Here is a 15,976-nt window from a genome sequence, read left to right as displayed (position 1 = left end):
AGTCTCTCCTTTGACCAAAAATACACAAATATGCCAAACTGCAGCAGTCAGCTCTTTCTGGATTTTTTGTGATGCTCCAGACACACACAAAAACACACACATAAATAGAGTCCACTTCCCTTTCATCAAAGCTAACGCATATAATAAAAACTAATCTGGCTGAAACCTGCAACCTAAACTCATCTTGAGTGAAATATGAAAGTGTACACCTGGTTTATGGACACAATGAAGAATGAATTTAACTGTATTTATAAGCAAACGTTACTAGAGAAGAGGACAATGAATTGTGGTGAGAAAGTAGCTTCCTCTGCATTAACATCCTTTACGTCATATAAAAATGGACCTTTTTCTATAATTGCCTTTTATCAGACCTCATTAAAATGTACAATATTTAATAAACTGTAAATATCACATGATGGAACAGTCAATTAATGAAATTTCTTAATCCACTTGTAATATAGTCTATAGAAATAATATGCTATCTCACATATTTTATGCTGTTTCTTCAACAAAGATACATTTGTCATGACTTATTTTAAAAGGGTAAAAAACTGTGATTTACTTTACTTTACTTTAGTTTTATTGTATTTTATGAGTGGATTAATGAATGCATCATGATCCACTGGTAAAATACAATTAAATAAAATGAATGATTAGGCATTCCATTAAGATTTAATTGGGGTCTGAGTTTGCTCAATTTCCTCAGATCAATTTTTTATTCACCAAATTATGTCCTTTGTGCATCAGTTTCTGTTGGAAAGGTCTAATTATCTAAAAGAAAACACAAAATTCAAGCACATGGTGACAGTTAAGTAAATATGAAATATAAATAAATAGAAATGAGGCATTCTGCATAATATTCAAATATTTTCTTCTGTTTAATTTATCCCTGCTCATACGTGTCAGCATACGGGCATTATCTACTGCTCTGTCTTCTTGTGTGTCTGTTGTTTGGGAAAAACAAGCTCTATAATTTAACCTTAAAGCCAAGAACAGTTTTGTTTTTACAGTCAACTTGGCAAGTGCAGAAAGGAAAAGAGGAAGAAAAAAAAAAAGAATCAACAGACAAGCAAATAGAATAAATGCAGTAAATCAAGCAACAATGAAATCCCATGTGAATCAATACAAATGACTAAATATCAAACCAGTTTATTCAGAGGTAAAACATTTACAGGAAAAGTCAAATACACACTCAAAAGCTAAACTTATCATGTTCTTCACAATAATAATTTCATATTGTGATAATTATTGCAGTAGATGTTTTTTATTTCATCTTGAGCGTTAATTTTGTTTACACTGTCATCTAAAACATTTCCAAAATGCTTGCTTATTCACTCCATCTTGATTTCTTTTAAATCACTATAATTATTTTAAAAGTTCTATCTTTAGATCTCTAGATTTTCTGAAATATTCATTATGTAGGGACCATAAATAATAATTTGAAACCACCAGTAAATATCTGGTTTCATCAGCTTTCTCTCAGTCAGGAAGAAAAATAAGCCTTTACACTGTTTATACAACAGCAAATACTCATGAACACGTTAATCATGGTATATTTACAATCAACAGGAATGACAAGTCTTACAAAATGTCAGTGTGATGGGTATTTGCAGCATTCATAGATGACTAACTGATTTTTTTTTTTTTCCACAATCCTCTGGACTGGGATATCTCAAATGTATTTCAGCGTGATTTTTACTTTTTTATTTTTTGTTATGTTCAAAGCTTTCTGCAAATTCACACCTTGTTTGGTGTCTTAAGAATGATTTGAGGAATGTGGAGGTGGAGTGAAATCAAAGTAACAACAGGCAAAGACAGACAGACAGACAGATTAATTATCCTGATATCCTATACTCCGTTTGGTGTGTATTCTACTACTTCCAACATTTTCTTTAAATCATATTAAACTATAGTATATTCACATAAAAAATGATTAGACCACCCTTGTTTTCTTCAATTTCTGGTTCATTTTAATGCCTGGTACAACTAAAGGTACATTTGTTTGGACAAATATAATGATAACAACAAAAATAGCTCATAGTAGTTTAATTTCAGAGCTCATATCTATCCATTTTCCATGTTTTCTTGATAATAACCAAAATCACTTCAGTTCTTACATCAATATCTATGGCATTGTACTGACAAAAACAGTGCTTTTAGGCATTCCATGTTTTGTTTTTCTGTCTGTTTTAGTCACACGATACACACAGGAGTTAGTGCTTGATTGCATAACCATTGTTTCTGATGACTTTTGATAGTCTAATAAAATTTCCGCAACTGTTTAAAAGTAATACAATATCAAGTGGAATCTACAGTGATTGTTTTATAGAAAATTTCACCATACATCACCTCTTTATTAAGCTTTTCACAGTTATTATTAATCACATTTCAGTGATTAACAGTCGAACCAACACCAAAAAAACTGGGACACTTTACATACACTAGATAGATAGATAGATAGATAGATAGATAGATAGATAGATAGATAGATAGATAGATAGATAGATAGATAGATAGATAGATAGATAGATAGATAGATAGATAGATAGATAGATAGATAGATAGATAGATAGATAGATAGATAGATAGATAGAATTCATGGACAAAACTTGTAGGACTTTGCATTCTCATTGATCTGAAATAATATAATGATAGAAATGTTCATGTCAGTTGTTGTCAGTAATTATCATGATAAATGTTAAATTCATGTATTTTATTATGTTTACTAGAGGCTGATTTTTCTTCCAGAATTAAAGTTGAAGAACCCAGATGGTTCCTTATGGTTGAAAGTGATATTTATGGTCTCAATGTGACAAATATTTCAGAAAATCTAGAGATGGACCAATTTAAACAATTATAGTGATAAGGAGAAACAATCAACAGTGAGTAAAATTAAATTAAAACAGAAAGTCTTAAAATTCTTGAATTTACAAATCTGCGTTTATTACTTTAAAAAAGTCTTTAAAATATATTAAAATTGATATGGTAGGTCTTAAAGGTGGGGTGCAAGATGTTTTCCTGGAGCATTTTTTACTATATTACTTAAAATCCCCTTCACATTCCGATTACAATCAATTAATTAAATGTTTTAACACAAACATTAAAAAATGTAGTCACCTCAATAGATAGATAGATAGATAGATAGATAGATAGATAGATAGATAGATAGATAGATAGATAGATAGATAGATAGACAGATAGATTGCAAAGAGAAGTAGTACAGAAAAAAAATTAAAAGAAAGTAGACAAACATTCAGCCTGTGATCCTTCGCCCACTGTCTCCATCTAGTGGTGATAACTGTGTCCTGCATTGAGACAGGAAATGACGTCACGAAAACAATAACGTGTGGCGCTATCTCATTGAAATCACAGACAAGGCTCTATTATGACTTGGTTGACATAATAACCGAAGAAACAGTAGTTCGGGCTAGCCAGTGGAAGAAGTTGAATATATCTGGACGGGATATAATTTAACTGGTGAGGTAAGAAACTTTTTGAAGCCTTCGCTAGTTGCTAACGAGCTTGTATCAACGTGAGTCCCTATTGTTTCAGCTAGCTGTGTTAGCCACCAAGATTAGCTTCATTCATTAGATGTCTTCTGCTCTTTGGTCTCTCCTTAGGTCTTATGAAGATGAACGTTTTCTACAAAAAAACGTCTTATATGCATTTTAAATGGATCTGTTTGAGTTAATTATAAACTAATGTTATCGGAGGGTGTAGGTTAGCACATGTATAAATATCTAACCTAGCTAACACATTTAAGGTATCACTCCGCGTCATGTGTGTTCTTCATCCTCCTCCTTCATCAGATCCCCACAGTGATGGCAGCTTCTTTACCTCAGAAGCCAGGTATGGCCGGGATGCCCCCTCAGCAGCAGGCTCATATGCCCTCCACGGCCCCTCCAGCTCCGGGTCAGCCGCCCATGCCCCCTCAGGGAGCCCTCAGAGAGATCTCCCCTGTGTTCCTCTGTCGCATCGGCCAGGAGACAGTGCAGGACATTGTCACTCGTACCATGGAAATCTTCCAGATCACACGAGCCACACAGGTAGGTACTGCGACTCTGCTTTTACCTGGAATCTGTGTAGATGAGGCTTGGGGAAGGGCTGTTTGTGCTGCTTGCTTTTGCAGCCATTCATACCAGGTGTAGACTCTAGATCTTCTGTTACTTTAGTGGACTGTTCTGTTACAGTTACAAGGCAAGGCAGCTTTATTTATATAGCACATTTCATGTACAAGACAATTCAAAGTGCTTTACATAAAACATTAGAAGCATTACAACAGAAGGCATGAGAAAAACAAACAAAAACCAGATAAATAGATAAAACAGATAAACGAGACAAGCAGATAAAACAGATAAAAACTTTAGCTGAAAAGGAATAGTGCAGATCTGAACAGATGAATCTAAACTCTATTCAGATGCAGCTGAGAGCAGGTGGGTCTTTAACCTGGATTTAAATAAACTGGGTGTTTCAGCTGATCTGAGGTTTTCTGGAAGTTTGTTCCGGACATGTGGAGCATAGAAGCTGAACACAGCTTCTCCATGTCTGGTTCTGACTCTGGGAACTGACAATGGACCGGATCCAGATGACCTGAGGGGTCTGGTGGGTTCATACTAGGTCAGGAGGTCACTGATGTATTTTGGTCCTAAACCATTCAGGTTTAGGACCAGATGGTGTATTTAAGTCAGTGTTTTACTGATTATACTAATGCAAAAGCAGTGAGGCAGGAAATATTTTGATCATTTATTTAAAGGCCTTGTATCTACCAACACAGTGTATCTACACCCTTTATCACTCACTGATATAATGTCTTATGTAATGTCTTAACATGCTGCATCTACTAATATTTTAGAATATAGCTCTGTTAGCTTCGCTGTCTTTAGATAAACCGCAAATCACCTCTTTTCAGTACAGTTTGCGTTGTCAATAGCTGCACAAAAGATCATTGTGGAATCTTCCAAACAAGGCCAGAACTGTCACAGTTTGGTCTGAACCGTGGGTCAACAAACGGCCAACTTAGCAAAATAAATAACACCTCATAATAATTTTATACCTTCATAAACCTAATGATTAAACTTGCCAGTGCAGAAGAAACGCTGTGATTTCAGCATCAAATGCCATTGTTTTCATTTAGAGGTGTGTCCAATGGTGAAAACAACAACAGTACTTCTAGCTTTTATCACTTTGTCACTTTCTTTGACTTTAAAAGTTGTTACCCTGCCCTCTGAAAGGGAGGCAAGGGGTATTGTTTTTGGTTCGGTTTGTTTCTTTGTTTGTTAACACTCTAGCAGCAAAACACTATTGGTTGAATTCATACCAGTGACCCAGAATAGATTTGATTACATTTTGGGAAGAGTAGGTCAAAGTTAAATTTTTTAATGAATTTTTTAAATCTTTTTTTTTCCTTATTTACTTATAATGGGCAAAACTTCAAACGTCTGTAGCAGCCAAACTAAAGGTTGAATTCATATCACACTGGATTTATAGATTGCCAGTGACCCAGAATAGATGTGATTACATTTTGGGAAAAGTAGGTCAAAGTTAAAATTTTTAAATGAATTTTTGAAATCTTTTTTTTTTCTTACCATTTACTTATAATGGCTGAAATTTGTCTATGTCTATGCTGACGTCAGCACACACATAGACATGATGACATCAGCTGGATCGATACCAAAATAAGCTACAATACGTGTGAGGGGTGGGGTTTGTTGTGCCTGACACCACTTGTTTCTTAATGGTTCTCATACCATACCATCTTTGTTTAAAAATATTTTTATTAACCTGCTTGTAACGTGTTTTATCACGGAGAACGTACCAATATTAAATCATAATGAATATCGTTTAATAAAAGTTTGACAACAACATGTGCTGCTGGAGTTTGTGAGCTGTAACTTAAAAAAAACACTGATCAAATGTATTAAATCAACATTATTTATTACATTTTTAACAAAGTAAAAATCTCTCTCCTCTCAAATAAATCCTTCCCAACACTTAGGATTAGTGGTTTTGAAAGCTTTTACACACATGTAAAGAGAGATGTTGTATTAGCGACACAGAACGAATACAAATGGACTATACTGAGCGTGCCCGGATTGGTCTCTGTCAGGTGTGTGTGTGGACTGAATGGCTGATGCTCGGTGTTCTGTCAGGTTACATTTGTTACATCTTTATGGCGCTGCTGCTTGTTATGCGTGTCAGGGTCTGTCTTACTCTCCCTTCCATTTCCACCTGATCTGTGTCTCTAATTGTCTCTCAGTGAGTTGCTCATAGTGGAACTTTCTCCTTCCAGCTTGTCCTTGCCCATTAAACCAGGATGGTGTTTTTTTTTTTTTTTAACACCCTTAGAGCAATAGATCAGCCTGAGCCAAAAAAAACAAAACATGAATGACACTAACTGAAACTGAAAACACAATATGTGTCTTTTACACAGCTTCCTAATGGCGTGACCCAGAGCCAGGCAATGTACCAGGACCGATTTGGGAAGCTCCAGGAGCATCTAAGACAGCTCGCCCTGCTGTTCCGAAAACTCCGTCTACTCTATGAACGCTGTGTGGAGATGACCTCCGACCTGCAGGAAGGGCCAGCAGAGGTTAGCACAAAGCAATATTTCATCTTCCACTTAGGAGGGCTGCTTTTATTTTAGCTTTGTCAGGGTTTCTTGAGTTAAAATGAGGCCAGATCATGTGCACACAGTGTTCGTACAAGGGCTTGAAATCCTTGAAAATGCTTGAATTCTTTGAATGTATTGTTTTCAGGGTCTGAAAAGTGCTTAAATTTTAGTTTAAGTAATTGCAGTTATAACTCTGTGATGTGATTAATTTATTTTTAATATGAGCTCTGTTAGGTTAGATGGCAAGCCAAAGCTACACTGCAAAAATCTAAATCTTACCAAGTGTATTTTTTTCATTTCTAGTCAAAATATCTCATCACACTTAAAATAAGACATAATCACCTAAAGAGTAACTTTTCAGTGAGATATAAGAACTTATTTTTAGACAACAGATCTTGAGAATCTTATTTCAAGAAATCTCAGCAAAATAATTTTTATTTGTTCCATTGGCAGATTTTTTTTTTTTTGCTTAATTCAAGATTTTTTTGCTTAATTCAAGCAAAAAAATCTGCCAATGGAACAAGTGAGAATTATGTTAGTAAGATTTCTTGAAATAAGATTTTCAGGATTTATTGTCTAAAAATAAGTTCTTATATCTCATTGAAAAGTTACTTGTTAGGTGATTATGTCTTATTTTAAGTGTGATGACGTATTTTGACTAGAAATGAGAAAAATACACGTGATAAGATTTTGATTTTTTTCCAGTGTACTGACAGAGAGGTGATGCATTTTAGAAAATAAAACTTTGTCAAAAAATAAAATTAGCAGGGGCTCTCAGCTCAACTCCACATACATTTTTATCTTAATCTTTAGCTCGGTGCAAGTGTGTCTGAAGAACGCCAAGTAGCTTGCCTTTTTTATGGATAAAACTTTGTGTTCTTCTGTAATTTCTAAACTTTTTGCTGTTATCAAACAATTTTAGATGGTTATAGCATACTATAATGATCATCACTGTGATAAAAAGTGAAAAAAATAATCATGAATATATGTATTTCTGTAGGTGTGTATTTTACCTCAGTGATAAGGTGCTGTACTGGAATAATTTGAAAAAGACCCTTAAAAGTGCTTGAATTTTACCTTGAAAAATGTGTACGAACCCTGTGTACAGTACTGTCAACCGGCTCGAGTCTTTTACCCGCAGTGTATTATTAGAGTTCATCAAAATGACAACTGTCGTATCTAAACACCGGCTTTGGTGTCACTTCATCAAACGCCTCTTCAAGTAAGCAAAACCAGGGATATGGGCATGACTTCCTGTGATCGCAGACAAACTGATCATTTTGTCATCTTCACGGTTAAAACAGTCGGCCTTGAAGAATAAATGTGTCATTTTACGCCAGAGGACCCGTTCTACATCAGTAAAGTTCTTGACTCGATAAAAGATTACAGCTCCATTATATTGTTTCGTGCTGCCATGCTTGAAGACACCTGTCAGAATTTTGTTGAGAGCTGTAGGTGATTCTCTCTGACTGTAATTACATGCACATTAGTATCCTGGATTTGTTTGTTATCCTGGATTGGATCATATTTTGTTCTCTCTCTGTTCATGTTTACATGGAACAGAGTGAAATCTGGATACTTGTATCCCTCCATACATGATAAATACTAGTATCCCAGTTAGCCATCACTGCTGCTGTTTGTACAGGTGCCTGTGATGTTTACAACACAAGGTTTGAATTGAATCTGACATTTTAGTCGGGGCTGCTTAACTTGAAAGATTCTGTGGTTATAGAAAATAAGACCACTTTGGTTTATTGCACCATTAAATGCCAACACCACATTGTGGATTTGTCGTACTGGTATTCATCTACTGCCAGCAACAGGAGATGAGATCAACAGGTAAACACTTCCTCCTGCTGTTATTCTGTCAATGTCACAGTGTAGAATGAGGAGGAGGGGGAGGATGCAGATCTGCTGCCGTGGCTGGCAGATGGTCGTCATGATGTTCAGAAACAGGTTTTAATGCTGATCCGCATTGTAATGTTTCTGCTGTGTTTTTCACCGTGACCTGACAGGCTGCACTGGTCATGTCGTTAAACCCATGTCCAGTTCTTTGTTTGACCCAGTAATGACCCAGTAATGCATTTTTGTCCTCTGTAGAAGACGGGACTTTCACAGCTTTTTAAAAAAAACAAACAAAACAAAAACACACAAAAAAACGCTGTTTGAATTTAAAAAAGGCATCTGTAAAAACTGTTGCATTGAACTATTTCCAGTAAATGTTATTATATAATTTAAAGAAGCCAAAACTTGTACTTTCCTGGATCTCAGGAGGTTAATATTTGTATATTTACAGGGTTTCTGTGGGTCATTAAAAAGCATTTAAAGTCCTGAAATTTTAGGCCTTAAATGGCATTAAAAAGCATTAAATTCGATGTTCAGAGGCATTGAAAAACTTCAATATACTTCATGGAAAGTGTCGTTATTCTCGATTTATTTTGATTATATAAACATTTAAGAATTTTGATTGGATATGTAGTGTGATGATTGACAAGCCAAACCCTTTAATTGACTATTGTTTATGGCCGATACACGAAGTCACAACACCAAATGCTTGGAATGTTACATGCTGTGAGCATGCTCGTGCTGTGGTGAAAGAGTGGAAGGAATATTAGCAAATGTCGGAAAAATGGGAAAATGCAGGTTTCAGCAGAAGTGATAGGAGGAGGAACTTTTCAGAACGTGGTTAAAGCCTGTCGACAGTAAAACATCATAAAACTATATGTAAAACTGTGTCTGCAGTTGGACATGGGCATTAAATTTGTTTAAAGTGGCATTAAAAAGCACTAAATTAGATGTGCTGATACCTGCAGAAACCCTGATTTAGTTGTTTTACTACCGAAAGACAACAGTTGGTGTTCCATTTCTCTATAAATGAGAGGCTTTGTTTTGTTTCTGTTACATCATTTAGTGTCTGTACAGTAATCCACAGCTGTCAGAAACTGGGATAAGTTGTGTACACATAACAGCATCTCGGATACTTTTTGAGTACTCAAACTGAAGTATATGGTGCAAACACAAAGATGGGATACTTGGAAAAACCCAACAATATCCCATAAAATAATGTGCATGTAAACAAAGTCTATGAGGGGAAACCCCTGATTTAGTCTAGACTGCAGCTGGTAACACTAGTGTCCTATCCACAGGAATACAGACATTTTTCTAAACGGGTATTTTCCTCTCTGTTATCCACACAACCTTCATTTGACAAAATATTTCTGTACACAGTAGAGTGCAAAAAATCTGGTACAAATTCTTAAGACTTCAGATCTTTTTGGACGTAGCAGACACAGAGGCTTTTAGTCTGTCAATGATAAATAAAGTTACAAACTCACCAGTAAGTCAAGATAATGTTGGTTCTTTATATTATGTAGTCTTTGCTTCAACGCCAGTTCACATGTCTGTCTCCCACATACATCTATACTGACTGCTTAGTTTACTTTATTTCAGACACAAACATAATACAAAACATAGGGAAAAAAATAAATAACAAAACAAAACTAAAATAAAAAATAGAATAATAGAAAAAAAGAACAACGGTTGTGCTTGAAAGGGATCTGCCGCTCTATAAATGATTAACATGCCTGTTCATTACACAAAACAACAGACATATGCAAATAGTTGGACACTATTGTCTGTAAATGGTTTAGTTTTTCACACAGATATACACAAATTAGGCTTCTTAAAACATATTCAGTTAGGCCTTTTAAATCTGTAAATAAACCTCTTTGTTTTATTAATCTAAAACCATGTTTACATGTGGACAAAATGCCCAAACATAGAGAAATATGTTAATTTGGCCAAATATCTGTATTGCTATAAATTAGACAATGCTACAGCTTTAAAGGTGCGGGAGACTTTTGTGACCAATTTTTCATCAAATCTGTCAAACCTCAGTCATATCCTCAGTATCACAAATCTGTAAGTCTTTCTGTGATTACTCACCTGAATCTCTTGCATTATGGTGAACAATTTCAAAGTGCCATCCACCAGAAACAAACCAGTAACTTGGGCATCTTTGGAATTTTGTCGCAATGTGCATTGTAGGAAACGGAGGTTCGCGCAGCCGCCTTACAGCGGCAGCTGCCACAGACACAATGTGGAAATGGCAGGAGCTCCCTTCCCTCTATGCATATTCCTCCAGCCGTTTCCGCGTTTCAGCCATTTCCACATTTCAGCCATTTCCGCGTCGTGTTTGTTTCATCCATACATTATCATACGGTTGCAGCGGCAGTGCAAACCTCCCTTTCCCACAATGCACGTTGTGACCAAATTCCGAAGATACCCGAGTTACCTCCTGGCTCTGGATGTAAACACACGGTTTGTTTATGGTGGATGGCACTAAGAAATTGTTCACCGTAATGCAAGAGATTCAGGTGAATAATCACAGAAAGACTTACAGATTTGTGATACTGAGGATATGACTGAGGTTTAACAGATTTGATGAAAAATTGGTCACGAAAGTCTCCCACCCCTTTAATATTGGACATGTTTGTTTATTATATTCCAAGTGAGGCCTTAGTCTGACTCTGAAGGAGCATTTTCCAATTATAACATTTTTTATTGAGGTATTAGAAGCATTTTTTAACATGTATCAGCACATTTAGTGTATGTAACTGATTTAGGTTCTCACCACAGTTTTCTACATGTTTTTTTTACCTGTTTACTGTCTGCTCTGTGTTGAACTCAAATTAAATATACAATAGTTCACATGATGAGGCTAGAGATGCATACCAAAAGCCAAACTCACATTTATGATTGAAAAGAGAAACGTGTTCTTAAACCTCATGACAGACTTGATTATCACCAGGTTTGTGAATATGCATAAATATTGCAACGCTGACCTTTAAAGAAGCGGCTGATTCATGCAGCTGAGTAGGAGTAGCGAGTCTTTTGGGGAGAAAAGGAATGTAAATAGAAGGAATCTATTCAGTGCACCAGAATGTGTGAAAGTGGAGACTGTAAGGTCTTTGTGTGGTCTGCGTCCTCAGCTTGTGCCGTATGTCAGCGAGGAGCTGCTTTCTGTCAAAGTGGAACCTTGTAACCCAGCCGTCATCCAGGAAAGAAAAGAAGTCCTCGAGGTATGCTACTGTTTACTTTTTACGTTAGCGCTCATCGTCAGTGAATTAGGATTCGATTCTTGATGTAATAATGTTTGCTACCCAATTAATTCTCATAAGATTGACCATTAAGTCCTGAATATCCCATACAAATGCCTCCAGATGGCAGTACTGATGCAGGTTTACCTCACAGCATCCATGCACAAAAGGCACACACTGAGCATCACATGCAGCATATTTAAAAATTGGGCCAATTTTGTAAATATTAGGGCCAATATCCCAGAGGGGAGAATATTTCAGGCAGGTTAGGAAATAGCCACAAGGCAGCCAGAAGCAAGTGGTGGAAAATTTAGCCTGGGGCTTATAAGTTTGTTTCCTCTACCAACATCATTTGTAGCAAACCAGCCACTGTTAACGCTATTATGTCATTTTTACTCAGGAAGTTTAATCCTATTATCCTGCTGGAAGAAAGGAAATAAGTAAATTATTGACTATGTATGTACTACTATAATAGTATAGAAGCTTTAAGATTCTTAAGTATTGGTTTAAAACAAATGGAAATGTATGGGATTGAGTGATGACGCATATTTCTATTTTCAGTCCCATTCTTTCAATGACTGATGTTGAAACCAGGGTGTCTGCAGATGTTTAAAAATATCCTAAATGCAACTGTCCTAAATTATAGCCGTAATTATCCTTAAAATTGATACTTAAACCTTAAAGCTGCGAATGACTTCTTTACCAATTTTTCCTCAAATCTATAAAACCCGAGTCATAGCCTAAGTATCATGAATAGGGATGCACCGATACCACTTTTTTCTAGACCGAGTACGAGTACTTACATTTGAGTACTTGCTGATACTGAGTACCGATACGAGTACTTAATAATCCCATTCCAGTTCTTAGTTCCTTTTGTAAATGTGCTTTATTGTCGTTGTCATTAGTCTGACTGGAACAAAGTGCCGCTACTGACATTTAATGTGTTGGAATGAGCGTTTCTCAATTAATCCACCAGGGGGCGCCGCTCTGAATTAACCATACTGGACAAATACCACGAAGAAGAGTAAAGTTTTTTTGAGAAGAAGAAAGTCAGTAATAACAAACATGGAGACGACAGAGGTAGCAGGTAGAGAAAAGAGAAATGAGCCATAAGTTTTGTTTTCACTTCCGCTGGCGGCACAGTCCGCACCGCTCCGTACCCCTGGCCCAGCCCTGGGTAGTTGTCATGAATATATTAGTAGTTTTTCTCTAACTCACAGTCGCTCTTTGAACAGATCCTCTACCTCCATGGTTCCCACTGGTATTCTCCGTCTGGGTACGCATCCACCAGCACCTGGAAAACAGATGGAATGTACGCAGAGGTCGGACAGAACGCTGTGTCCGTATCTGTCTGTGTCTTTACCGTTACTTGCAGTCAGCGTTACTTTTATCACCATCATTTATTTTGAAAAATCCCCACACTCTTCACACTCCCCACACATTATTCCACCGCCACATACCTGCTGCACTGAACTGTGAATGTCACACGGCCGTAAGTGGTATCGGTGCAGTTGTATCGGATATCTTATGAGTACGAATACGAGTACACACACAGAGTATCGGAGCCGATGCATCCCTAATCATGAATCCGTAAGTCTTTCCGTGATTGCACACCTGAATCTCTTCCCTGATGGTGAACAATTTCAAAGGGTACTCCACCATAGATTAGATGAAAAATTGGTGAAGAAAGTCATACGCAGCTTTAAATCTGGCACACAACAAATGATATCAAAATATTTGCTTTGGAGATCATTGTAAATAAATCATCAAATTTGTAGCTAGTCTTTAGCAGTTTAGTATAACAGATCAGAGGGATGGAGGGTTCAGGTATGAGCTTTAGCAGCTGAAACATCAGTAGCAAAAACTTAATTTAAGGACAAATGGAAATGTAACGTTGGCTGTAACTGGTTTAGGGAAATAACTGTGAAACCTGTTGTACAGTGATTTTTGTGAATGTATCATCTTATATTTAACCAAAGACACCTTGAAAATGTCTTAAAAAGTCATAAATCTTGCTTTCTCATACCTTCAGGTACTTTTTGAAATACTTACCTTCATCTCATCTTGGCTTTAGAAGTGCTGCATCCTTTAATCATTACAAAACACTAGAATGTAACTCATCACCGAAACACTGATCATTAATTACAAAGTATTCACAAGGACTCATACAATCACCCTTCTCTCCTCACATATAATTGAGAGGGCCACATCTGACTGCTGCTAGAATAAATAAAACATCAGTTGAATGAGTTGCTTTCTCATAACCAGATTCTTCTCTGGAGTAGTTTTCCTATTGAAAAGTGAGAGGCTAGCTCAGTGGATTTATTTAACAGTAATATCACACTACATCTATTAGCGTCAGCCTTCATTCAGTCCAAACGTTGGGGAATATGATCAGAATTATCAAGTCAAAACCATTTAACTGTTCATTAGTCAAAAGAATCAAGTTTTTTTGCTTGACCTTTTAAGTTTGTGGCTGTTTTAACACACACTGTAATATTTCTGAATCTGTTTTCATGAATGTTTATACAGGGACTTAGGTGTATATTATATTATTTAACAAACTTGAATATTTAATGTATTTTAGTGTATATCCTTCTGAGATCCAGCAATGCATTTTTGTCCTCTGTACGGGACAAAAGTTTCACAGTTTTACTTAAAAAAATGCTGTCCATTGCAAAGGACATTCCATTAAAAAATAAATAAATAAACAAGTCAACGCACATATTATAGCTTATTTTGGCATCGATCCAGCTGATGTCATCATGCCTATATGTGTGGTGATGTCAGCATATCAGTTGCTTCTATGTATGTGGCAAGTTTGGAGTAAATTGAAACAAAATTGATGTTTTTATAGACATTTGAAATTTCGTCCATTATAAGTAAATGGGGGTAAAAAAGATTTTAAAAATTCATAAAAAATTTGAACTTTCACGTACTTTTCCCAAAATGTAATCAGATCTATTCTGGGTCACTGGCAATCTATGAACCCAATTTGGTATGAATTCAGCCAACAGTTTTGCTGCTACAGACATTTGAAATTTTGTCCATTATAAGTAAATGGGGAAGAAAAAGATTTTAAAAATTCATAGAAGATTTGAACTTTGACCTACTGTTCCCAAAATGTAATGAGATGTATTCTTGGTTACTGGCAATCTATAAACCAAATTTGGTATGAATTCAACCAGTAGTTTTGCTGCTAGAGTGTTAACAAACAAACAAACTGAACCAAAAACAATACCCCTGGCTTCCCCTATTGGGAGGTGAAGTAAAAAAAAAAAAAATTGAAAAAATAGATCTGAAAAACTGTTGCATTTATGCAGTTTCCAATCAAGAAAATTGTTTAATGTAAAAAAGCTAGAACTTTCACTTTCCTGGGTCTCAGTAGGATGTATGACTTTAATCTATTTTCATTGCTAATCGTTTTTACTTTCCCTTTTCCCTTTCTCGTGTTGCGTCGTCCGCCTGCAGAAGGTACGTCAGAAGAACCAGGAGATGAAAATTCTGATGGACCAAATGAGGAACCTGTTGTGGGACGTCAACGCCATGCTGACGCTCAGGAAATGATTCTCTCGTCTCTTTTTAAGAGATGCATTCGTCCTAGAGACTGCACCGTGGAGTGAAGTCCAGAGGAAGCGAGGGGAATATCTGTCGGACTTCTGGTATGGAATATGGAGTTCTGTCCTGTTTTTGAGGTGGCACTTGAGCACAGAAAGTCTCATTCAGCAACCACTGGTGTTATTTGGTGTTAGTGAAACTGCTGGGGAAAAACTACAGAAGAGAATGCTTAAAAAGGCTAAATTTGTGTCAGTCTCTAATGTTTTTCTTTGTGTATGGCAGCTGACAACCTCCTTTAAGAACACAAACTGCTCTGTTGTTGTGTCGCTCTGTTTATACCAAACCAATATATGGAATCCTGTTCTCATATGGGTTAAATAATGAGTTGAAATCTGTTTTGCCTCAGGTAAAAAACAAAAAAAAACTTTTCTTAAGCGCCATATTCAGCGTTCCCCCCCAGGTGCTGACTTGACACCAGAGTTAAATTCATTGACAGTAATTCATCCTCAAAGCAGAGACATTTCTGATGGCTGCGTTTATAAAAAGAGCGATTTGTTCCTCTGTTCTTCTACGCTCTCTCTTTTGTGAAAACACCATGGGTTCAGAAATCAAATTAACCCCTTGGCAGCTACGTATCTCAGGTGCCTTGTACATAAGTGTGTGTTTGTGTGTGTGTGCGCGCATGTGCTTAATGAGATTAGTTTCCTGA

General features: G+C 36.4%; 1 protein-coding gene across 3 annotated transcripts; it reads left to right on the top strand.

The window, feature by feature from the left end:
- The first annotated feature begins 3,324 nt into the window (after positions 1-3,324).
- On the top strand, positions 3,325-15,681 carry LOC115428895 (mediator of RNA polymerase II transcription subunit 30). 3 transcript variants are annotated; one of them, XM_030148135.1, is made up of 5 exons: positions 3,325-3,477; positions 3,810-4,046; positions 6,431-6,589; positions 11,602-11,691; positions 15,181-15,681. In XM_030148135.1, exons 2-5 carry the CDS (start codon positions 3,822-3,824, stop codon positions 15,274-15,276), a joined length of 570 nt encoding a protein of 189 aa, XP_030003995.1. In that variant the 5' UTR covers positions 3,325-3,477; positions 3,810-3,821; the 3' UTR covers positions 15,277-15,681. The 3 variants fall into 3 exon arrangements, with proteins under 3 accessions (XP_030003995.1, XP_030003996.1, XP_030003994.1); XM_030148136.1 differs by having other exon boundaries at positions 3,325-3,482; positions 3,810-4,040; positions 6,425-6,589; XM_030148134.1 differs by having other exon boundaries at positions 3,325-3,482.
- Positions 15,682-15,976: the final 295 nt, after the last annotated feature.

The sequence above is a fragment of the Sphaeramia orbicularis genome, chromosome 11, assembly GCF_902148855.1.
Source record: "Sphaeramia orbicularis chromosome 11, fSphaOr1.1, whole genome shotgun sequence".
Classification (NCBI taxonomy): Eukaryota; Metazoa; Chordata; class Actinopteri; order Kurtiformes; family Apogonidae; genus Sphaeramia; species Sphaeramia orbicularis.
Note: the sequence above shows the minus strand (reverse complement) of the source record. Positions and strands in the feature narration are given on the sequence as shown.